This window comes from Somniosus microcephalus, chromosome 13 (assembly GCF_052327205.1).
Source record: "Somniosus microcephalus isolate GS21.2 chromosome 13, FLI_Smic_1.0, whole genome shotgun sequence".
Lineage (NCBI taxonomy): Eukaryota > Metazoa > Chordata > Chondrichthyes > Squaliformes > Somniosidae > Somniosus > Somniosus microcephalus.
Window position 1 is genome coordinate 185978560 of NC_140999.1, and position 24565 is coordinate 186003124.

Below are 24565 nucleotides of genomic sequence, written 5' to 3' on the forward strand. Positions count from 1 at the left end.
ATCACAATTTTAGTTTATAATCTTTAATTAAAACAAACCAAAACTTTTTTTTTTCTTACAGCCTGTAAAGAAGAAGAAAATAAAGCGTGAAATTAAAATATTGGAGAATCTGCGTGGCGGTCCAAATATTATCTCACTCATAGATATCGTCAAAGATCCCGTGGTAAGTGAAGATTCCAGTTCTTTCACTTCAGTTGAGTTTTTACTGAAACCCAGTTACAATTTTTTAAAAACTACAATGGAAAAACCACACACCATTGTGAAAGTGCAACTGAAGCCCACATCTGGTAACGGAGAAGGATTTTTTTTTTGCAGCAGCAGCAGCATTTAATGGCACAGTAGAGAATATCGAGTGCTGGAAATCTGAAATAATAATTGGAAATGAGAATCCACATTGGAAAAGATTCGGCATTTTCTGTTATTTAGTGGCACAAATCTTCCTGTGGATTTATAGTCTGCTTCTGATGTACCTACCTATCGGTTTAAGTTGCTGCCTCTGCATTTCTGGACAGTAAATAATCGAGGCTTCTTCTGTGGCATTACTTTAGTTAAGAACTGTGTAAAAACAGATTTAGTTAATATTTTATCATATTCACTGGTGAAATTTTTGCCAGTAATTGAGTGCAAATCATTTCTTGGCAAACTTGTCTGTGATTAAATCATAGTCATTAATGGATCGATGGCTATCATGGGGCATCAAGCACTTGGTGCCCTTTGGCTGACACCCCACACTGAGCTATGTTCATCGGAAGACAGCTTAAAACTCCATTGAGTTAACTCCTTCCATAGTGTACGTTACCGTGAGAGTAATAAACGTTGCACATCCTGTTTCTGTCTGTTATCTGAATCCCAAATAGTCCAAGGTATCCATTTGCTGTTTTCTTGGTTGACTAGATGCAGTTGTGCAAGGGTTTGAGAATAAAGGAGGGCAGCTGAAGATGGAAGATGATGGAGACTTCCCATGTATACCATTATACATGTCCAGATTGTCATAGGAAATTTTTCACCCCTTTATCCTATAATAGTGCAGCACAAAATCGGGAACGGTAGCACAGTGGTTATGTTACTGGACTAGTAATCCAGAGGCCTGGACTAATGATCCAGAGACGTGAGTTCAAATCCCACCACAGCAGCTGGGGAATTTAAATTTCAGTTAATTAACTAAATCTGGAATAAAAAGCTAGCATCAGTAATGGTGACCATAAAACTATTGAATTATCGGAAAAATCCAACTGGTTCACTAATGTCCTTTAGGGAAGGAAATCTGCCATCCTTACCTGGTCTAGCTTATGTGACTCCAGACCCACAGCAATGTGGTTGACTCTTAACTACCCTCTGAAATGGCCAGCAAGCTACTTGGTTGTAAAAAACCGCTAAGAATAAAACCAGACGGATCACCCGGCATCGACCTCGGCACCGGCTACAGACACGACAACGGCACACCCAGCCCAGTCGCCCCTGCAAAGTCCTCCTCACCAACATCTGGGGACTTGTGCTAAAATTGGGAGAGCTGTCCCACAGACTAGTCAAGCAACAGCCTGACACAGTCATCCTCACAGAATCATACCTTCCAGCCAATGTCCCAAACTCCTCCATCACCATCCCTGGGTATGTCCTGTCCCACCGGCAGGAGAGACCCACCAGGGGTGGCGGCACAGTGGTATACAGTTGGGAAGGAGTGGCCCTGGGAGTCCTCAACATTGACTCCGGACCCCATGAAGTCTCATGGCTTCAGGTCAAGCATGGGCAAGGAAACCTCCATCTGATTACCACCTACTGCCCTCCCTCAGCTGATTAATCCGTTCTCCTCCATGTTGAACACCACTTGGAAGAAGCACTGAGAGTAGCAAGAGCACAGAATGTACTCTGGGTGGGGAACTTCAATGTCCATCACCAAGAGTGGCTCAGTAGCACCACTACCGGGCAGCACGGTGGCATAGTGGTTAGCACTGTTGCCTCACAGCGCCAGGGACCCGGGTTCGAATCCGGCCTCGGGTGACTGTCTGTGTGGAGTTTGCACATTCTCCCCGTGTTTGCGTGGGTTTCCTCCGGGTGCTCCGGTTTCCTCCCACAGTCCAAAGATGTGCGGGTTAGGTTGATTGGCTATGATAAATTGACCCTTAGTGTTAGGGGGATTAAATACGTGGGGTTACGGGGATAGGGTGGGATATGTGTTGGTGTAGGGGTTACGGGGATCGGGTGGGATATGTGTCGGTGCAGGCTCGATGGGCCGAAATGGCCTCTATCTGCACTGTGGGGTTTCTGTGATACTGGCCGAGTCCTGAAGGACATAGCTGCCAGTCTGGGCCTGCGACAGGTAGTGAGAACACCAACACGAGGGGAAAAACCTACTTAACCTCATCCTTGCCAGTCTACCTGTCGCAGATGCATCTGTCCATGGCAGCAGTGACCAGCGCAGTCATTGTGGAGATGAAGTCCCGTCTTCACACTGAGGACACCCTCCATCGTGTTGTGTGGCACTACCACCGTGCTAAATGGGATAGATTCAGAACAGATCTAACAGCTCAAAACTGGGCATCCATGAGGCACTGTGGACTATCAGCAGCAGCAGAATTGTATTCCACCACAATCTGTAACCTCATAGCCTGGCACATTCCTCACTCTGCCATTACCATCAAGCCAGGGGACCAACCTTGGTTCAATAAGGAGTGTAGAAGAGCATGCCAGGAGCAGCACCAGGCCTACCTAAAATTGTGGTGCCAACCTGGGGAAGTTGCAACACAGGACTACATGCATGCTAAAAAGCGGAAGCAGCATGCTATAGACAGAGCTAAGCGATCCCACAATCAACGGATCAGATCAAAGCTCTGCAGTCTTGCTACATCCAGTCATGAATGGTGGTGGACTATTAAAAAAAACTAACAGGAGGATCCACCATCCTCAGTGATGGTGGAGCCCAGCACGTGAGTGCAAAAGACAAGGCTGAAGCGTATGCAACCATCTTCAGCCAGAAGTACCGAGTGGATGATCCATATCGGCCTCCTCTTGAGGTCCTCACCATCACAGAAGCCAGTCTTCAGCCAATTCGATTCACTCCACGTGATATCAAGAAACGGCTGAGCGCATTGGATACAGCAAAGGCTGTGGGCCCCAACAACATCCTGGCTGTCGTGCTGAAGACTTGTGCTCCAGAACTAGCCGTGCCTCTAGCCAAGCTGTTCCAGTACAGCTACAACACTGGCATCTATCCGACAATGTGGAAAACTGCCCAGGTATGTCCTGTCCACAAAAAGCAGGACAAATCCAATCTGGCCAATTACCGCCCCATCAGGCTACACTCAATCATCAGCAAAGCGATGGAAGGTGTCATCGACAGTGCTAGCAAGCAGCACTTACTCACCAATAACCTGCTCACTGGTGCCCAGTTTGTGTTCCGCCAGGACCACTTGGCTCCAGACCTCATTACAACCTTGGTCCAAACATGGACAAAGGAGCTGAATTCCAGAGGTGAGCTGAGAGTGACTGCCCTTGACATCACGGCAGCGTTTGACCGAGTGTGGCATCAAGGAGCCCTAGTAAAACTGAAGTCAATGGGAATTGGCGGGGGGGAGGGGAGTCTCCACTGGCTGGTGTCATACCTAACACAAAGGAAGATAGTTGTGGTGGTTGGAGGTCAATCACCACAGCCCCAGGACATCGCTGCAGGAGTTCCTCAGGACAGTGTCCTAGGTCCAACCATCTTCAGCTGCTTCATCAATGACCTTCCCTCCAACATAAGGTCAGAAGTGCGGATCTTCGCTGATGACTGCACAGTGTTCATTGCCATTCGCAACTCCTCATAATAAAGCAGTCCATGCCCGCATGCAGCAAGACCCAAATGGCATTCAGGCTTGGGCTGATGTGTGGCGCGAATGATACCTGCCACTCAAGTGCCAGGCAATGATTCTCTCCAACAAGCGAGCGTCGAACCACCGCCCCTTGACATTCAACGGCATTACCATCGCCAAATCCCCCACCATCAATATCTTGGGGGATCACCATTGACAAGAAACTTAACTGGACCAGCCACACACATACTGTGGTAACACGAGCAGGTCAGAGGCTAGGTATTCTGCGGTGAGTGTGAGTGTGTCTCACCTCCTGACTCCCTAAAGCCTTTCCACCATCTACATGACACAAGTCAGGAGTGTGATTGAATACTCTCCACTTGCGTGGATGAGTGTAGTTCCAACAACACTTAGAAGCTTGACACCATCCAAGGCAAAGCAGCCCGCTTCATTGGCACCCCATCCACCGCCGTAAACATTCACTCCCTCCACCACCGGCGTACCGTGGCTGCAGTGTGTACCATCTACAAGGTGCACTGCAGCAACTCGCCAAGGCTTCTTTGGCAGCACCTCCCAAACCTGCGACATCAACCACCTAGAAGGACAAGGGCAGCAGGCACATGGGAACACCACCACCCCCAAGTTCTCCTCCAAGTCACACACCATCCTGACTTGGAAGTGTATCGCCGTTCCTTCATTGTCGCTGGGTCAAATTCTTGGAACTCCCTCCCGAACAGCACTGTGGGAGTACCTTCACCACACGGACTGCAACGGTTCAAGGTGGCTCACCACCACCTCCTTAAGGGCAACTAAGGATGGGCAATAAATGCTGGCCTTGCCAGCGACGCCCACATCGCATGAATGAATTAAAAAAGAGGCCATTCAGCCCATTGAGTCTGGCTGGCTCTTTCGTAGAGCAATCGAGTTAGTTCCACCCCCGCTCTTTCCCCAGATCCCTGCAATTTTTTCTCCTTCAAGTATGTATCCAATTCCCTTTTGAAGGCTACTATTGAATCTTTATCGGGGAGCGCACTCGAAGTCCTAACCACTCGTGTACATTTTTTTCCCTCACGGCATCTCTGGTTCTTTTGCCAATCACCTTAAATTTGTGCCCCCTCGTTATTGATGAATGTGTTTTCTTGTATTTTGTGGACTATATTTCCTTCTGTTTTGTAATACAGTAGTGCTAGTTTAACCATATCTCAGAACACAGGATATAAAAGTGTCTAAGGTTGAATATATAGCATGAAGTAATTCTTAACCAACCCAGTTTCTATAGAGGCCAGCTGACAGATCTACAATCACTGATTTATGATTGGCTTTATTTTTGTAAAACCCCGCGAGAACGGGATTTGCTTGCTGTGATGCCCTTTACAGTTTATTAGCCCGATGCGCCCTGTCTAAGCTAGCACAAGAAGAATGGCTACTGATTTTTTTTTTTAAACAAATTAATTCAGAAAAAAAACGTACTTGCATTTTGTGACAAAAAAACTATGCAGTGGCTTCCACAAGGTGCTTACATGAGAATTAGCATGTTCGGGTTATCGGTATAGATCAACAGATTGGGAACAATTTGGGTTTAAGGACCAGGGTAATTTAGCAGTGTTCCTCGAGTTCAGCTGAGTTAGCAAGATATTGAAGATCCGAAGTAAACAGAGAGGTGTCTTGCCTGGTTGTGCTGTTGCCATAATAGGAACTTCAGCAGCCCAACCAAACAAAGTTCTTGAACCAAAGCAAAATACAGGAAACTCTTTTTTTTTTATCCGGCACCGACGGGACCAGCATGGCGCCGGTTTATCAAAAAGTCCGGATTACAGAGAGGTTTAGTTAAACGGTACGAGAGCTCCGTACACAGCCACAAATCCAGGTTCCCTGTTGCTTAGCAGCAGCTGCAGGAACCCCGGCCACAGACCAAACGTCCCTGTTGCTTAGCAACAAGCGCAGAAACCCCCGATTACACAGCCACAGATCCAGGAGCGGCCACTAATATGAAGAAAAACTTAACTGAACCTACTCCTGAATTTTGCTGGTTAACCGAGATTTCCGGTTGTTTGGGTGCCGGTAAATCGAGAGTTTCCTGTACTGCGGATGCTGAAATCTGAAATAGAAAAAGCAGAAAATGCTGGCAGCACTCAGCAGGTCAGGCAGCATCTGCAGAGAGAAACCGCGTTAACGTTTCAGGATGATGACCTTTCATCAGAACTCAAGAAAACTCTCGTTAGTTTATGGCTGCGTTCTGAGTTCCTACTTGGAATCATGCAGTAGAGAAAGGAGGAGTATTCGGCCCGCTGCATCTGTGACAGCTCTCCGAAAGACCGATTAGTTCCATTCCCTTTAAAATTTCTCTCTCCAGATATTTATCTTTTAAAGCTAACATGGATTTTGCTTCCACCACTCATTTAGTAAGGACATTCTATGTCCTAATGACACTCAATATTTAAAAAAAAAAAAAAAATCTCCTACTCTCCCGTCTTTCTTTCGACGATCTTTAATTTATGCCCTCCCTGACCAGCGGACATAGCTTTTCCCCCAAAACTGTAAAACTTTGAACACCTCTGATCTCTTAACCCTCTTTGTTCTAATGAAAAGAGCCCCAATTTCTCAAGTTTCTCTTCGTATCCAAAGCCTCCCATCCCTGGTGTCATCTTATTGAATCACTTCTGCACCCTCTCCATGGACTTGACATTCTTCCTAAAGGAAGGCATCAAAACCTGATGCACTATTCTAGTTGCAGTCTAACCAGTGTTAGTTTTTAAACAGAAGCGTGTGGTAGTTGTGAATGAAACAGTTCAAGAGGAGGAAGTGGATCAATTAGATAGAATAAGATAAGGAAATCGTAGTGAAAAATTTGGTAGAACTGAAAAATGGAAATGCACTGTGCCACGACGGCATGCATCCTAGAATGCTTAGGGAAGTTAGGGAGGCGCTCACCACAATCTTTGAAACATCCTTCGATACCCAAGTTGTGCCAGAGGATTGCAGGTTTGCCTGGTGGGAGGGGTGGGGGCAGTCTTTGGTGTCTGCTGCGGATGTGTAGGGTTCCAGGAAAGAGCTCCAAGCTGCCTGATATCTCCAGAGTTCCAGACAGTCTGTACATTGCCTGTTCTGAGTGGTGTATGTCACGTAGATATTTCACTAAAATGTTTGTTGTAGGGATCCCCTTTTCGTGACGAGTAGTGACAGTCTGATTAAACTATATGTTGCCGGAAGGGTGGCGCGTTCTGGTTCTTCCTTGGTAGGCATTTAGTGGATTGTTGAAAGGTAAATGAAATAGCCCAATTCTCGAGGATTGTGTGAATGTTCTGTTCAGGGATGGAGCCCGTGTCTGTAGGAATCAGGCCCATTTCTGAAGTACTTTTTTTATTTGAACAGATTTTTGAGTTTTGGTGTAATTTGGATGCTGAATCATTAATATTTTAGGCATTTCATTACTTTGTGATTTTTCTTTTTTGAGCTGAGGAATAGAACATCTTTGTTGTGTACCTGTTTCCAGCATCAAGCACACCCAGCTCAGGTTAGATGTAAAATTCTCTGCACTGATTGCACCAGTGTGACATTTTCCATTTCTCCACACCTTCCTTTCTGTGACGTGGACAATTTAGTTCCATTTAATGCTAAATTAGATTAATGCTGTGGACTTGTACTGGGAACTGGATTCAGACTGCCTGAACTCATTTTACACAGGACCCTTGCAACAATCATTGCATCAGTATTGGCTGGGTCGAAACCCAAGCCCCGAAGGTAAAAGACCTGTATCTTAACACACTGCACCACCTCGATCCCAATGTTTGAGATTTAAATTCTCTCCTTTTTAAGGAATACAGTATTTGCATAGATTATTTTGCGCTTTGTTTTTTTGAGAGGAATTTGGCCTTCATTTGACCTCGCATCCCAAAGACCTGGGTGTGAGGGTGGTAATGAGCCATGCAGAGGAATGCTGGTGTGGACTTCATACCTCCAGGTCTGTGTATGGTGCACATTGCAACCAATTAATGTATCACTTTATGCTAGCACAGTATAGCGATCTACTGCACCCACCCCCCCCCCCCCCCAAAATACTGACACAGTTTTCCAATAGAACCACTTCACTTGCATCTTATTTGTTTCACTAAGAGTGGAAAAGTTGCACTGTGTGACTGTATAAATGACAGGTCTTTTCAGAAAAGTGGAGGTTCGAGGTGGACAAGGTGACTAGTTCATCGTGTATTACAGTTTGCAATTTGTGACTGTGTGAAATGTTATTACACAGTGCTTTGTGGTTTGGATTTATTTTTGCTTGTTTTCAGATGTACATTTATACTGTTTCAATTTAATTTTCTTTAGCCTCTTATTTATTAAAGGTGCCGTTTTAATAGTAATTGCAATGATTAGGAAATTATGAAAATCTATAAATTGAACATTTCTTGGCTTAAAGTATGTAGTGCTTTTTTTCCTCCTTTGGTGCACAGTAGGAGTTGATTAATTTCAGCTGCAGATGTTATTTTTAAATGACCATTTGACTAATGTGAAGGATGTGTTTGTGGAACAGGCTGAAAGCAGCTTCAGCTTATTGCATATGACCATGTACAAGTGCCAGGCAATGACCATCTCCACCTCCCCTTGACATTATCATCAACATCTCCCACCATCAACATCCTTGGAGTTACCATTGACCAGAAACACACTGGACCAGCCATGTAAATGCTGTTGCTACCAGAGCAGGTCAGAGGCTGGGTACTCTGGCCAGTGGCTCAGCTCCCGACTCCCCAAAGCCCCTCCACCACCTACAAGGCACAAGTCACAAGTGTGATGGAATACTCTCCACTGGGTGCAGCTGCAGCAACACTCGAAGCTCAGCAGCATCCAAGTCAAAACTGTCCACTTGATCGGCACTTTATCTACTCCCTCTATCACCGGCGGACCGTAGCTGCAGTATTTACTATCTACAGGATGCACTGTATATTAAATTTTTTTTATGATATAATCAGTAAAATTTTTACATATTATTCATTTTAAAGATTTGGGACTCACGCTCTTTGTTTCTCCTCAGTCACGGACACCTGCTTTGGTTTTTGAACACGTAAACAACACAGATTTCAAGGTAAGATTGTGCCCTTTTTGTTACAAGCTAGTTCTAAAAGGTACTGGTATTCATATTCCATTCCTCTTCTCCTGCCTCCCCTCACCCCCACAAAAGTAGGGTTCAGAGAATAAAAGAAGCATTTGTTGCAAAGCTTTCCTTCAATGTTGTGCATGAGGAATAACTTGCCACTTTAGTACAGGAAACTTTCGATTAACCGGCACCTAAATAACCGGAAATGTCGGTTAACCGGCAAAATTCAGGAATAGGTTCAGGTAACTTTTATTACTTCCCTTCCTCCATCTGTTGCTGTGCAAGGGTGTGGCTGCAGCTGTTGCTAAGCTACAGAGACGCTTGCAACTTGAGGCCATTGTTTTGAAGCTGTTGCTAAGGGTTTGTTGCTTTATACGGAGCTCTGAGCTCCGTATCTTTTACTATAGCGTTCGGTTATCTGGAATTTTTGATGAACCGGCACCACGTCGGTCCCGCCCGTGCCGGATAAAAAAAAAGTTTCCTGTATTGCTTTCTCTTGCGGCGGATTAGAGGCTGCAGCATATGTTTGTGGATATTTGTTCTCTGAAAAATCATGGTCTTGAGCTTACTGTTCCATCTGTCCAGCTTTTGATGTTGCCACTTGATATTCTCCTTAGTCAACCGGTTCCTTTTTTTTCTCTCCTGTTATTTAGGACCTTCCTGTAACTGATTTCACAATTGCCTGCCACTCTTATCACTTTTCTTTCCACGCTCAGCTGTTTAAAGTCAATAAATTAATTTTCAGTTCAACTGATGGCAATCTTATTACAGTAAACTCTCGTTTAAACGGCACCTAATTATCCGGAATTCTCTAATAACCGGCAAAATTCAGGAGTAGATTCAGGAACCCAAAGGTAAGTTTTCCTGTATATTTGTGGCTGTGTAACCGGGGTTCTCGTACCTTTTGCCGTGTAACCATGGCTCCTGCACCTCTGGTTGTGTAACCGGGTCCCCTGTATCTGTGGCCGTGTAACCGGGGCTGCAGTACCCGTGGCTATGTAACGGGGGTTCCTGCACCTGTGGCCATGTAACCGGAGTTCCTGTATCCATGGCCGTGTAACCGGGGTCCCCTGTACCTGTGGCCGTGTAACCGGGTCCCCTGTACCTGTGGCCGTGTAACCGGGGTCCCCTGTACCTGTGGCCGTGTAACCGGGTCCCCTGTACCTGTGGCCGTGTAACCGGGTCCCCTGTACCTGTGGCCGTGTAACCGGGGTCCCCTGTACCTGTGGCCGTGTAACCGGGGTCCCCTGTACCTGTGGCCGTGTAACCGGGTCCCCTGTACCTGTGGCCGCGTAACCGGGGTCCCCTGTACCTGTGGCCGCGTAACCGGGGTCCCCTGTACCTGTGGCCGCGTAACCGGGGTCCCCTGTACCTGTGGCCGCGTAACCGGGGTCCCCTGTACCTGTGGCCGCGTAACCGGGGTCCCCTGTACCTGTGGCCGCGTAACCGGGGTCCCCTGTACCTGTGGCCGCGTAACCGGGGTCCCCTGTACCTGTGGCCGCGTAACCGGGGTCCCCTGTACCTGTGGCCGCGTAACCGGGGTCCCCTGTACCTGTGGCCGCGTAACCGGGGTCCCCTGTACCTGTGGCCGCGTAACCGGGGTCCCCTGTACCTGTGGCCGCGTAACCGGGGTCCCCTGTACCTGTGGCCGCGTAACCGGGGTCCCCTGTACCTGTGGCCGCGTAACCGGGGTCCCCTGTACCTGTGGCCGCGTAACAGAGCTCTCGTACCTTGGTAGGTATACATCTCCGTCATCCGGAATTTTTAATCAACCGGCACCATCCCAGTCCCATAGGTGCCGGATACAAGAGTTTACTGTAATTCCATATTTCAAATGCCAAAAATTTACTGTCCGCCGGTATCGAAGTCCATCACATTTCAGGCATCACGCCTGCTATTTTCTGTCTCGCTGTTATTTAAAAAGTATAAATTTATAAAAGAGCGCTCATCATTTCCAATGCACAGAGGAACTTCCCCACTAACCAAATACCTTCACATTGGATATATATATAAAAAAATAGTCTGACTTCTAATGACCCCAATGAGCTACCAAAGGGCAATTAGCCTTGAACTGACCCATAAAGCCTAGGGTAAGGGTGAAGGTCCTCTGTGTTTGACCAGGTCATATCCGATGTTCCCGGTAATTTTTTTTTGGGTGCTCGGCCCATTCAAAATACTGCACGTGTGTGGTTTTCCCCTTTTGAAAAGCCGACGAGCCAACTGCACAGGAGGTCCAGAGAGCTGCGTGGCCGTGCAGCTTAGAGGGAACATTGGTGACATCTCTTCTAATCTCTCATGCCATGTAACCTGAATTCCCAGTGTGTCCGTTTTGGCTGCCGCTCTGGACCGAAGCCTATTACTTCCATCTCCTTTATTTTCCCCTCTCGGGCTCCTCCTTTCCTGCTTCCACCCTGTCCCGTCACCTAGTCAAGGCACATTTAGTTTCTGCTGTCTGTGGTACTTTGACTCCTCCCCCTCGCCACCCCACCCAATCTCTCAATCCACCCAATACCCCAACCAAAGTTCCCCCTAAGGTGCCCGGCCACACACTGACAACGAGGTCCTGCTCATCAACTGCTACTGCTGGAAGAGATGGTGCGCAGCAAATTTAAAGGGCCGCGCAGGGGAGATAAAATTAGAGGGAACATTGACCCCAACCCATCAAGATTCCTGCCTTCCTACTCCTGCTGCAGTTTCTGGCTTGAATCCCCTATCCCCTTTATATAAGCCCATAGCTACCCTCTGTGCCTGTCTTGGTATTCTCCGAAGGGCCCATCAAGGCACCCATTGCACCCTCCTTACAAGCAGCAACCCCAATTGCCAAATCTTCCTCTCTTGTCGACCTTCCCACCCAGCTTACATCTGGGTGGCTCACCATGCCAACCTTGTGTGCACCCTGCCCACCATTAACTACTTAAACCCTGGAAGTGGATCAATTACTGCCCCATCAATTAATCTCCACATTTCCCTTCAGAATGCCCATTCGCTAATTAGCAAATTCCCTTGTAATCCACGACATTATTGTGGATGTTTGCGTCGACATCCTGACTTTGACCGAAACTTGGCTTGTGACTTGCCTCTTATTGAAGCCCCCCTACCTGGCTATACTTTCCAGTACTTGCCCTGCCTAAATTACAACGGTGGCAGTATGGCCCTTACCACCAAATCACACCTTGGTCTCTCCTGCTTACTCCTCTGGTTCTTTCTCATCTTCAAGCACCTCACCATGTTCCACCCACTCCTCCTCTCCTGTCTACTACCCCCAAGTGATTTCAATCTTTATCTCCGCCCACCTTGCCCTCTTTCCTCTGAATTCACTGACTTCATGTCCTCTAAACGTCCCCCGTTATGCAAACTCTCCTACCCATACTCAAGGCTACTACCTTAACCATACCAACTCCCGTGGTCTCCATCACAGATAAGGTCATCTCTGACCACGTCCTTGTATCCCTCACCATCAACATCACCCTACCCTTTTCAACCCCACTTCCTTCTGTGTCTGTCCTTGGGGAGGGATGGGGGGGAACTCTCAATCACTCCCAGCTGTACTTTCTAAATCCCACTTGCCTAGCCTTTAGTCCTTCATTCACCATAATACTTCTGCAGCACCCTCAAGGGTTCCCAGTAAAACCAATATAAGATTCACAATCTCATATCCTCATGTATTAAAACCCTTCATGGCCTCACCCCTCTATCGCTAACCTCCTCCTGCTCTACAAGCATCCCTATCAATTAATCTAACTCTGGCCTTTTGTGCATTTCCCCATTGTCCCAACATTGTCAGCCATGCCTTCAGCTGCCTCGACCACGCTCTGGAATTCCCTCCCTGAACCCCTCGGCCTTGTCACCTCCCTCTTCTTTAAAGGCCCTCCTTAAAACTAACCTGATGCCAATAAAGTCTGAAATTGTTCTGTTCTTTTCCTACAGCCATTCTCAAACCACTTGAAAATGTTTTATTTTTGAACCCACCTTTTTTGCCAGTTAATGTTTCCATGTTTTTCTAAGGAAGCTCACTATACCGGTTTTCCCATTTTCTGACAGCAAAGGCAGGCATTTCATCACATGTCTGCTGAACTGTTATTGGCTTCAGGGAGATCTCGAGTGAACCGGGTGACAATTTTCACTCTTAAGAAATGTCTGACCTCTGCGTAGTTCCTTCCCACATTCGAGTTTGACTACATAACAACGATGACTGCCCTTCAAACAAATTCATTGTCTGTACAAAGAGCTTTGAGATATTTCTGAGACACATAATTAATCTACGTATAAATAAGTTGTTAATGTCATAACTGAGATTGTGAACTTGATTAATGGAAGCATGAATACGAATGTCCATCCAACCATCACTCTGGTGATGCCCTTTTAAAGGGTTCAGTATCTTCCATCACTTTGCTTTATGCTTTTTCACAATTAATGTGCATTTGTAAGTATGTTAACTAAGAAATGTATTCTGTATTTCATTAATCTGTGTATAAGTTTTGTTGAATTTTGTTTTCAGTAAAACATTCCTAGCTTTGTTGAAAATATTGTTAACCTTTTCTTGTATGTATTCCCTACAGCAGCTGTACCAGACCTTAACAGATTATGATATAAGGTTCTACATGTATGAGATTTTGAAGGTATGTTGAAATTTTTTTTAGAGCTTTGTTTTAAAATAATACATAGTAAAAATGGTTAATATAATAGAGAGAATGGAATATTTACACGGCAGTAACTAATTAGGCTGCCAATGGTTCATATACCCCAACACAAGTGAGATCCTTCGATGGCTTAGGGCAGTAGTTGGGGTGCCAGAATCGGCATCAATTCCCTGGACAGTCCCCAGTTTTATGGAGGTGGTTTTTGTGGCGTTTGCGCCAGTATTAGTGCTGGCTGTGGCTTCCAAATTATGTAGGAGCAGATCTCACTAGAATATTAATTGGAATGTCATTACTGCAGGTCTATTGAGGAATCTACCCTTGATTGCCAGGACAAACTAGTATATGGGTCGTGGATTTACTGCTGATTTTGATGAACCTGATGTAATGACACCACTGTCATAATGTTCAGGGACATGTAGAGTACAGATGCTTAAATTGATTCACCGTTGAATGAACCAAATGAACTGCAGCCTGTTTTAACCAGTGAGTACTTCAAGATTGTAATCTGCAAGTTCAGGTGACAGATGTCAACTACTCGAATTTCATCTTGAGCAATCAGTAATCTGAGTCTTGATTAAATTACTGACTTCTAATCATTCTAAAGTGCCCGTTCCTTTCCTTTACACAGAGATGTAAGCTATTTTATCCAGCGTGTAGTTATGCGTTTTGTAGCTGTTGATGTGAAGTGCCCAGCGCTATCCAGATAGCAACACCATTCCTGGGTTATGTCCCGACCTAGCTCGAACCTACTCCAGCAGAGTGGTGAGACTGCCTCCAGTGCCGAGTGAAGCTGGGCTGTAGAAGTGTTCGTGTGGTCCACTGGTCCTCCTGGGCATTTTGTAAACTTACTGCAGCCTTTTCAATGTTAGGAGAAAGCAGATAGTAATGTCTGCTCTGTCTGCTCTCTCCTAATGTTAAGAAATAGCCACCGAGAGAGTGGAGCTCTGCTTGTTGATGTAAGCTTGTGGGCGGAGTGCCACTTTCACCCTGGTTTCAAAGCAGTGATGTGTTATGGGAGTCGTTAAGGATACCACTTCGAGTGAAACCTATTTACTTTGTACCTAAAAAGCAGTGTGCTACCTGTCTATTCAACTGAAAAATCAAAGAACAAACGATAGGATTCTGACTGGTAACCTCTGATGTCCAATATTATTATAATATCGAGCTGTTTAAACAGTACTCCTGCCAGTAATTTCTAAGAGTTTATATTCTGTATATTGCCATCACTGAGGGGAATCTGGAGAAAGATTGAGTAAGTTAAGTAAACAATATAACATTTAACTACATCCTTTCACGCACTACTGGATTTTGAGGCCTGTTAATCAACATTTGGGGGGAACTGCATGGTAGGCAACGTTCCCACTATAATTTTGACATTGGGCGAGTCCAACTCGCTACATTACCCATGCTCCTGCACCATATAAAAGCCCCCGGTGCATGCTGGGGAGTTAGTTTTTCCCCCACCTGGGAGCTATGTTCACCACTTCCAAGCATATTTCGGTTTGAAGTTCATGAGTTTGGCACTTGTGTTTGTTACAGTTCTCTTAATTTGTTTGTAGGTAGACTGTGTTAATCTTGACTTTTGCATTCATCAGTAGCTTTTAAAAAGAAAAAAAAAACAGTTCTGGATTTTTCTTTTTCTGATGCTGTATATGATTGGCGCACATTATCCCAACTTGCATACCTCTCCTAACCACAGCCCTGGCTCGTGCCTATTGTACCACTTGATACTGGCTGATGTTACAGTTCCAAGCGATTTAGGAAACTTTCAAATGTCCTCTAAACTTGAGCTCATGATGCTGAATGGCGCCATGCTGTCATCCTGCAGCCAACAGAGTTTTATCATTGTACCAAGTGCATTTAGTGTGGATGGCAGTATGACGGTGTCTGTCTTCAAAACATGCCTCAGCTTGCTAGATTTAGTCAGGTTCTCTGCCTATGCCTGCTGAGACGGGCTTCATTGAATCTCTCGTACTCCAGGAAAAAGATTGAAAGTGATTATAAGTACAGAATCACAGTAAATCAGCCAGCTGTGATCCAACTTCGAGTGCCACCAACACTTCAGTGTGCTCTGATGCCGAACTTGGCAACAGTCCCACTCTGTTGGGTGCCTCCCATCCAAAACGAGAGTCTAAATCCCAATCTTCCGCAGCAACAGGACATACACCTTCACCCTGTCGCACCAGAGAGGGCAGCTTGTATAAGAATATGGGCTTTTGAGGGTATTTCGAGAGATCAGGGAGAACCAGTGGATGTGGTGTACAGGAAACTTTGTGTTATCCGGAGGCTAAATGTCCGGCAAGCTCGAGCCACCGGCAAAAATCAGGAGCCGTTTCGTTAGGTTTTTTTTCTTTTCGTTGCTTTTTTTCTCTTTTCGTTGCTTTTTTCTCAACAGTCAAGCTCTGCAAGGTCTCGCTGAAGCTGTTGCTAAGCTACAGAGACGCTTGCAAGGCACGGCCGACTGTTTAGAAGCTGTTTGTTGCCAGATACGGAGCTCAAAATCTCCGTATGTTTCAACATTAGCGCTGGTTTGTCCGGCAGTTTTGATGGGACGGCAACAGCTCGGTCCCGTCGGTGCCGGATAGCACAAAGTTTCCTGTATTTGGATTTTCAGAAGGCATTCTATAAGGTGCCACACAAGAGGTTATTAAACAAAATTAGGGCTCATAGGATTGGGGGTTATATACTAGCATGGATTGAGGATTGGTTAACGGGCAGAAAACAGAGTAGGAATAAATGGATCATTTTCGGGTTGGCAGGCTGTAACTATTGGGGTACCCGCAAGGATCAGTGCTTGGGCCTCAGCTATTCACAATCTATATCAATGATTTGGATGAGGGGACCAAATGTAATATATCCAAGTTTGCTGATGATACAAAGCTAGGTGGGAATGTAAGTTGTAAGGAGGATGCAAAGAGGCTGCAAGGGGATATACCGGTTAAGCGAGTGGGCAAGAACGTGGGTATTTTTTAAATGGTGAGAGATTGGGAAATGTTGGTGTTGAGGGACCTGGGTGTCCATGTACACGAATCGCTGAAAGTTAACATACAGGTACAGCAAACAATTAGGAAAGCAAATGGTATGTTGGCCTTTATTACAAGAGGATTTGAGTATAAGAGTAAAGTCTTACTGCAATTATATAGGGCCCTGGTGAGACCACACCTGGAGTATTGTGTACAGTTTTGGTCTCCTTACCTAAGGAAGGATATACTTGCCATAGAGGGAGTGCAACGAAGGTTCACCAGACTGGTTCCTGGGATGGGGGATTGTCCTATGAGGAGAGATTGAGTAGACTAGGCCTATATTCTCTAGAGTTTAGAAGAATGAGAGGTGATCTCATTGAAACATACAAAATTCTTACAGGGCTTGACAGGGTAGATGCAGGGAGGATGTTTTCCTTGGCTGGGGAGTCTAGAACCAGGGGTCTCAGGATAAGGGGCCGGCCATTTAGGACTGAGCTGAGGAGAAATTCCTTTACTCAGAAGGTAATGAATGTTTGAAATTCTGTACCTCAGAGGGCTGTGGATGCTCAGTCATTGAGTACATTTAAGGCAGAGATCGATAGATTTTTGGATATTAAGGGAATCGAGGGATATGGGGATAGTGCAGGAAAGTGGAGTTGATGTAGAAAATCGGCCATGATCTTATTGAATGGCAGAGCAGGCTCAAAGGGCCGAATGGCCGACTTCTGCTCCTATTTCTTCTGTTATGTTCTTCTCGGGCATTGTAAAGAGTTAAATGACCCCAAGCTTTTTGTTAGAACTGCTATACTGCAAAATCCACAGATCGCAGCTGCTGGGTGCGTCACAAATGGCCTTCTGTATGGTGAAAATGCACTTGCTGTTGTAAGGAAAGGAACACGAGTTGCCTACATGTCGCCAGCTCTATCTCTTATCTCTCTCTCCCTGTGGGAACGTCTGAACTGCTGAGAGTTGTTAAACCAGCTAAACTCCTTTTACCAATTTTCAGTATTAAGATCTGCTGGACTGTAGTTTAATACTAACATGGCCAGATTATAGTTTTATTAAGTTAATATTTTATTAATTTGGTCTTATTCCTTTTAGAATTAGGTTAAAGTATGTTAAAAACCATAAGTAGAAGGCGTTGTTGCCAAGGTCCAGGACTACGTCATCACCATGGAAACGGAAAACTTGTACTAGGCTCGGATAAGAGAGGGCCAAAGGCCTGTGCTGGCCACAGACATTGGCGGACCCCTGCTTTGGTGGAATGGGAAATAAAGTGATTGGATAGATCTTTCTGTAGTCCTGGTTCTTGGGGTATATCCTAGTTGGTTTGGGTCATTCTCAGTGTAGAAGGGCATCGTTGCAGGCTGGTGCAAACACGTATGCGTGTAGAAGGAACGAGGAATGGACCACATCTACTACCCAAAGGACAGTTAGGAAAGTTATAACGGGTAATACAATTCTTAATTGTACTTTGTAAACTGCTGCTCAAATACTGTAAAGTATTAAGCGTCACTTATGCTTAAATAAATCATAACTGTTACCAATATGGTGTCAGCTTTGAACCATTGAACAGACAGTCTTGAGGGACTCCAATTTTTTTCTTACAGCGGCGAGCCTAGCCAGGAGCTGACTAACGGTTATTAATATATGTTGGTGTAAGTGGGATCCTAGGACTGGCGTGATTGTCTGCCTAGCCAGTTAAGGAAGGAAAACCTTCGGGGCGTGTAGGACACCTTGACCTACCAGCAGTATTGTGGCAATTCATTACGGATAGAGGACTCGAACAATGTTGAGAGGGCCAGAGATGAGAAATAGGTGTTGTTTTCGAGCAGTCCAGGCGTGGACCCGCATCCAAGGGTGGCGGAGTCGAACAATGTTGAGAGGGCCAGAGTTAGAAATTTGAGAAGTTGTGTGTGATAAATTTATTGCTGTTTTTGAGCAGTCCAGTAGGGGACTCGTATAAAAAGACGACAGACTGGATCCAGAGCCAGATAACGCTGGGCAAAATCAGATTCGGTGAAAGTGGGCAGTTGCTACACTATGCAGCCCATGTTTGCGCCCAGCGTGGGGACATAAGGGATGACCACTATCAGAGATGAAATGGAGAGGAAAAAGAACGCCAGCAGCTAGAAACCAGGAATGGTGATCCAAGCTGTATGCTAACCCGACTGCAGGCGGGACTGCATTAGTAGTAGCACAAACTCTGAGAACTCGGCAAAATGAAGGAAAAGGACAGGGAGTTGGAGAACCAGAACGAGCTGCTGAGACGACGGTTCAAAAGGTGGGGAAAAGGAACTTCAAGTCGAAGCCGACGCTGAAGCTGATGGTAAATGCTGCCAGCTTCTGTGCTGAGAAAAATGAAACACAAAAATTACTGAGTTGCCAAACGCTATTGCGTCGGCTCCGCAGAATGCTGTTTGTCACCAGAATGGTGTGGACTGGGGCGAGCTGGTTGACAACATTTGACAGCCCATCCCATCCCAATCTTCCAGATTAACACCCTTGGGTGATGCCCCAGCACTGACTGTCTCACTGGAGCAGCAAGCTCTGGTGAAGGCCTTGGATACAGGTGCATGGTTTGTGGCTTCAGCAGTTGGCTGTGCTGCATCTTTCAGTGTTCCCTTTAGACTGCAGAAGTAGGTTTTACAGGTGCCCTTTGATTGAAAAGGTTCCATTTGTGCTAAGTAGAGGATTAATTAGCGTCCTTCAGATGCCAACAGCAGAACCTCAATTCCCAGAATGGCACAGAAAGCTGGGTTATCTCTTGGACCATAGAAAAGTGCAGCGCAGGAGGAGGCTATTTGGCCCCTCGTCTGCGCCGGCTCTTTCGAAGAGCAATCCAGTCAGTCCCACTCGCCTGCACTTTCCCCATATCCCTGCAATTTTTTTCTCCAAGTATTTATCCAATTCCCTTTTGAAGGCTACTATTGAATCTGTATCCACCGCCCTATCCGGTAGTGCATTCCAAACCCTAACCACTCGCTGCGTAAAGTTTTTCCTCATGTTGCCTCTGGCTCTTTTGCCAATCACCTTGAGGATTCACCCGCCCTGTCCTCCTGCCTTTCAACTCTTCCATGGTTCCACACTGTGTACCACCAGACTTGTCAATTATCACTTGGAATCATACAACACAGAAGGCCATTTCACACAGAATCACAGAAACCCCACAGTGCAGATAGAGGCCATTTCGGCCCATCGAGCCTGCACTAACACATATCCCACCCTATCCCCGTAACCCCACGTATTTAATCCCCCTAACACTGAGGGTCAATTTATCATAGCCAATCAACCTAACCCGCACATCTTTGGACTGTGGGAGGAAACCGGAGCACCCGGAGAAAACCCACGCAAACACGGGGAGAATGTGCAAACTTGGCCCGTTGTTTTCTTTGCTGACTCTTTGAAAAGAGCTGTCCATTTAGTCCCACTTGCCTGCTCTTTTCCCATAGCCTTGCAAAATTCTTCTTCTTCAAGTATATATCCAACTCCCTTTTGAAAGTTCCACCACCCTTTCCGGTGGCGCGTTACAGATCGTAACAACTCGCGCAAAAAAAAAAAAACAAAAAAAAAAATCTCCCCTTTTTCCCCCCTCTTGATTTTATCACTCCATAAATGATTTGCTCCAACACCCAAGGATGTGCAAAATGAGTATTCTTCACTGTTGCCACTATTCTGGTAGAAAACCCAGTGGCTCAGTGATGCGCCATCAATTACTCAAAAGACTGAGGTTGAGCGAGTAACAATCAGGCTTTTATTAACTAAAGAATGAAGGTCTTGTCTCGAGTGGTCGACCCATCCAGAATACTAAGGGACTGGGAGGTAGTCACTTATATACCTGGAATAGTGGGAGGAGTCAGCCGAGGCATGTCCAGACCTGTACCTAGTGGAATACACATACCTCTACAGACAGGTATAACAGTGATTTACCACATTCACCCCTTGTTTAAAAATGAGTCCGGCGGGGTGAAGTGTATTTAAAAGTTCGCGTATTGGAGTCTCTCCGGAGGTCTTGTCTGCCGCTGTGATCGACGTGGCGACGGCAGGGGTGGTGGAGCTTCCGGCGTCGCGTCCCGTGTAGGCTGGGGCCCTGGAGTGTAGTCCTCGTGGGTGACGGTCCAAGGCGAGCCGGCTGCTGGGGTTGGATATCGGGTCGTGGGGGGGGTGGGGGGTGGTGGTAATGGGTAGTGGGTTACAGCGGTCCCCGAGGGTGCGAGGTCCCGTATGGAGACTGTGTCCTCCCGCCCTACAACGGTCCCCGAGGGTGCGAGGTCTTGTATGGAGACTGTGTCCTCCCGCCCGTCCGGGTACGCAATGTAAGCGTACTGGGGGTTGGCGTGGAGGAGGTCGACCCCCTCGACCAGGGGGTCCGTTTTATTGGCCCTCACATGTCTTCTCAGTAGTACCGGCCCTGGGGACGTCAGCCATGGCGGTAACAATGTCCCCGATGTGGACTTCCTTGGGAAGACAAACATTTCCTCGTGAGGGGTGGCATTGGTGGCAGTGCAGAGCAGTGACCGAATCGAGTGGAGCGCATCGGGGAGCACCTCCTGCCAGCGGGAGGTCGGAAGGCCCCTAGACTTTAAGGCTAGTAGGGCGGCCTTCCAAACTGTCGCATTCTCTTTTTCCACCTGTCCGTTCCCCCGGGGGTTATAACTGGTGGTCCTGCTTGTGGCTATACCCCTAGCGAGCAGGTACTGGCGGAGTTCGTCGCTCATAAACGATGAGCCCCGGTCGCTATGGATATAGCTGGGGAAACCGAACAGGGTGAAGAGGCTGTTCAGAGATTTAATGACCGTGGCACTGGTCATGTCCGAGCAGGGGATAGCGAACGGGAAACGGGAGTACTCGTCAATGATGTTGAGGAAGTACACATTGCGGTCGGAGGAGGGGAGAGGCCCTTTAAAATCGACGCTCAGGTGTTCGAAAGGGCGAGTGGCTTTTATCAGGTGGGCTCTGTCTGGTCTATGAAAGTGCGGTTTGCACTCAGCGCAGACTTGGCAGTTCTTGGTCATGGTCCTGACCTCCTCGATGGAGTAAGGCAGGTTGCGGGCCTTGATGAAGTGGAAGAACCTGGTGACCCCCGGGTGGCAGAGGTCATTGTGGAGGGCCCTCAGCCTATCGATCTGCGCGCTGGCGCAGGTGCCACGCGATAGGGCATCTGGGGGTTCATTGAGCTTCCCAGGCCGGTACAAGATCTCGTAGTTGTAGGTGGAAAGTTCGATTCTCCACCTCAAGATCTTGTCATTTTTGATTTTGCCCCTCTGCTGGTCAGTTAGCAGGGTAAATCGTTTTCCGGCCAGGTAGTGCCTCCAATGACGCACAGCCTCCACAATAGCCTGGGCCTCCTTCTCGACCGCGGAGTGTCTGGTCTCCGGGCCCCGGAGGGTTCGTGAGAAGAATGCCACAGGTCTCCCCGCCTGATTAAGGGTGGCAGCCAGAGCGAAGTCGGACGCATCGCTTTCCACCTGGAAGGGGATGGATTCGTCCACTGCGTGCATGGTGGCTTTGGCAATGTCCTCCTTGATGCAGTGGAAGGCCGAGCGGGCCTCTGCCATCAGGGGAAAAGAGGTGGATTTGATCAGCGGACGGGCTTTGTCTGCATAGTAGGGGACCCACTGAGCGTAGTAGGAAAAAAACCCTAGGCACCTCTTCAGGGCTTTTAGGCAGTGGGAGTTCCATAAGGGGACGCATCCGGTCCGGGTCGGGACCGATGACCCCGTGTTCCACAACACAGCCAAGGATGGCGAGGCGGTCTGTGCGGAATATGCACTTCTCCTTGTTATATGTCAGGTTCAGGAGTTGGGCGGTGCGGAGGAATTTCTCGAGGTTTGCGTCATGGTCCTGCAAGTCCTGGCCGCAGATGGTCACATTGTCTAGGTAAGGGAAAGTGGCCTGCAGCGCGTTTTGATCGACCATCCGGTCCATCTCCCTTTGGAAGACGGAGACCCCGTTGGTAACGCCGAAGGGAACCCTAAGGAAGTGATAGAGGCGGCCGTTTGCCTCAAAAGCAGTATACTGGCGGTCTTCAGGGCGGATGGGGAGCTGGTGGTACGCTGATTTCAGGTCAATGGTCGAAAAGACGCGGTACTGTGCGATCTGGTTGACCATGTCAGCTATGCGGGGGAGTGGGTAGGCGTCCAGCAGGGTGTAGCGGTTTATTGTTTGGCTGTAGTCGATGACCAGGTGTTGTTTCTCGCCGGTCTTAACGACCACAACCTGGGCTCGCCAGGGGCTGGAGCTGCCCTCAATAATCCCCTCCTTCAGGAGTCGCTCCACTTCGGTTTTGATGAAAACCCTGTCCCCGGCACTGTATCGCCTGCTCTTTGTGGCGATGGGCTTACAGTCGGGGGTGAGGTTAGCGAACAGTGGGGGGGGGTGGGACTCTGAGTGTGGAGAGGTTGCATCTGGTGCGCGGCGGGCAATTTGGAGGCTGCTGGTTGCGGACTGTGAGTGGGGGGAGGGGGCCACCGTACGCCATCGTAACGCTTTTGAGGTGGCACTGGAAATCCAACCCCAGTAGGACGGCAGCGCAGAGGTCGGGCAGGACCAGGAGTTTAAAATTATTGAATACAGTCCCGTCTACTACTAGTGTCACCACGCAGTAGCCGCCAATGTCCGCTGACTGGGACTCGGAGGCCATAGGAATCCGCTGGTGCGCAGGCAGGACTGGGAGAGAGCAACGCCGCACCGTGTCGGGGTGGATGAAGCTCTCTGTGCTCCCGGAGTCAAAAAGGCAGTTTATTGCATAGCCGTTTACCTTAACGTCCATTTTGGACCGAGCTAGTTGGTGCGGTCTCGTTTGGTCCAGCGTAACAGAGGCCAGCGTAGGGGTCGGTGTGTTGCTGCGGGTATCAGATGGGGGGGGAGTTGGCGGCCTGCTGCGTCCCGGCTGGTGTCCAAGATGGCGGCGTCCATGATTCCCATGTGGCTGGAGTCGTCCAAGATGGCTGCTGCTGCGGTGGTTCGCACATGGCTGGAGAGGCCCAAGATGGCGGCCCACACGCGGCGCTGCTGGTGTTCGGGGTGGCTTTGGCCTTGCAGACGCTGGCGTAGTGTCCCTTTTTCCCGCAGCCCGAGCAGGTCGCATTCTTCGCCGGGCAGCGCGCTCTGCGGTGTTTGGCCTGGCCACAGAAGTAGCATTTCTGGCCTTGGGATACTGCTGCGGTAGTTGGGCCGTTGTTGGGCTGTGGCTGGGGTGGCACGGTGCTATGGGGCTCTACTACCGTGTCCCAGGTTGTCGTTCCCCGCGGCGTCCACGGTGCAGAGGAGTAGGCATCCATGCCCCGGTAGGCTGCGTCCAGCGTTAGTGCGATTTCGGAGGCTTTGTTGAGGTTGAGGTCGCTCTGCTCCAGCAGACGCTGTCTGGTGTAGTTGGACCTGTGGCCCGCTACGAAGGCATCCCGGATCAGTTCCTCCGTGTACTTAGCGGGCGTTACCGCCTTACACCCACAGGCCCGGCCAAGCACGGACAGTGCTTGGAGGTATTCCTCAGTCGATTCCCTAGGTTGTTGCTTGCGACTCCCCAGGAGGTGCCTGGCGTGTACTTCGTTCACAGGGCGCGCGTACTGGGTTTTGAGGAGCTGGAGGGCGTCTGTGTATGAGGTCGCGTCCTGGATGACTGAGTACACTCGGTGGTTCACCTTGGAGATCAGGACAGACAGTTTGTCCGCATCCGTTGTGACGTGGAGGCAGTCAGGAATGTCTCGAAGCACGTGAACCAGTGAGCAAACTTGGTGGAAGCGTCCGCTTCCCGACTGTCCAGGTCCAGGCATGCTGGTGTGAGGATCTTCACCATTATAAAAATTTAGTTAATAAAATTGATGCGCCATCAATTACTCAAAAGACTGAGGTTGAGCGAGTAACAATCAGGCTTTTATTAACTAAAGAATGAAGGTCTTGTCTCGAGTGGTCGACCCGTCCAGAATACTAAGGGACTGGGAGGTAGTCACCTATATACCTGGAATAGTGGGAGGAGTCAGCCGAGGCATGTCCAGACCTATACCTAGTGGAATACACATACCTCTACAGACAGGTATAACAGTGGTTTACCACACTCAGTTTAAAAAAAAATCATTCTCC

The 24565-nt window shown here is 47.8% G+C and overlaps 1 protein-coding gene across 2 annotated transcripts in view; it reads left to right on the plus strand.

Annotated features, from left to right (window-relative positions):
- LOC147108877 (casein kinase II subunit alpha) overlaps window positions 1–24565 on the plus strand; it is a 113207-nt gene that overhangs the window by 59354 nt on the left and 29288 nt on the right. For both annotated transcript variants that reach the window (XM_086005808.1, XM_086005807.1), the window contains exons 4-6: window positions 62–163; window positions 8818–8868; window positions 13440–13499. In XM_086005808.1, coding sequence (XP_085861934.1) covers window positions 62–163; window positions 8818–8868; window positions 13440–13499 — 213 coding nt within the window. The remainder of the gene's footprint in view (window positions 1–61; window positions 164–8817; window positions 8869–13439; window positions 13500–24565) is intronic.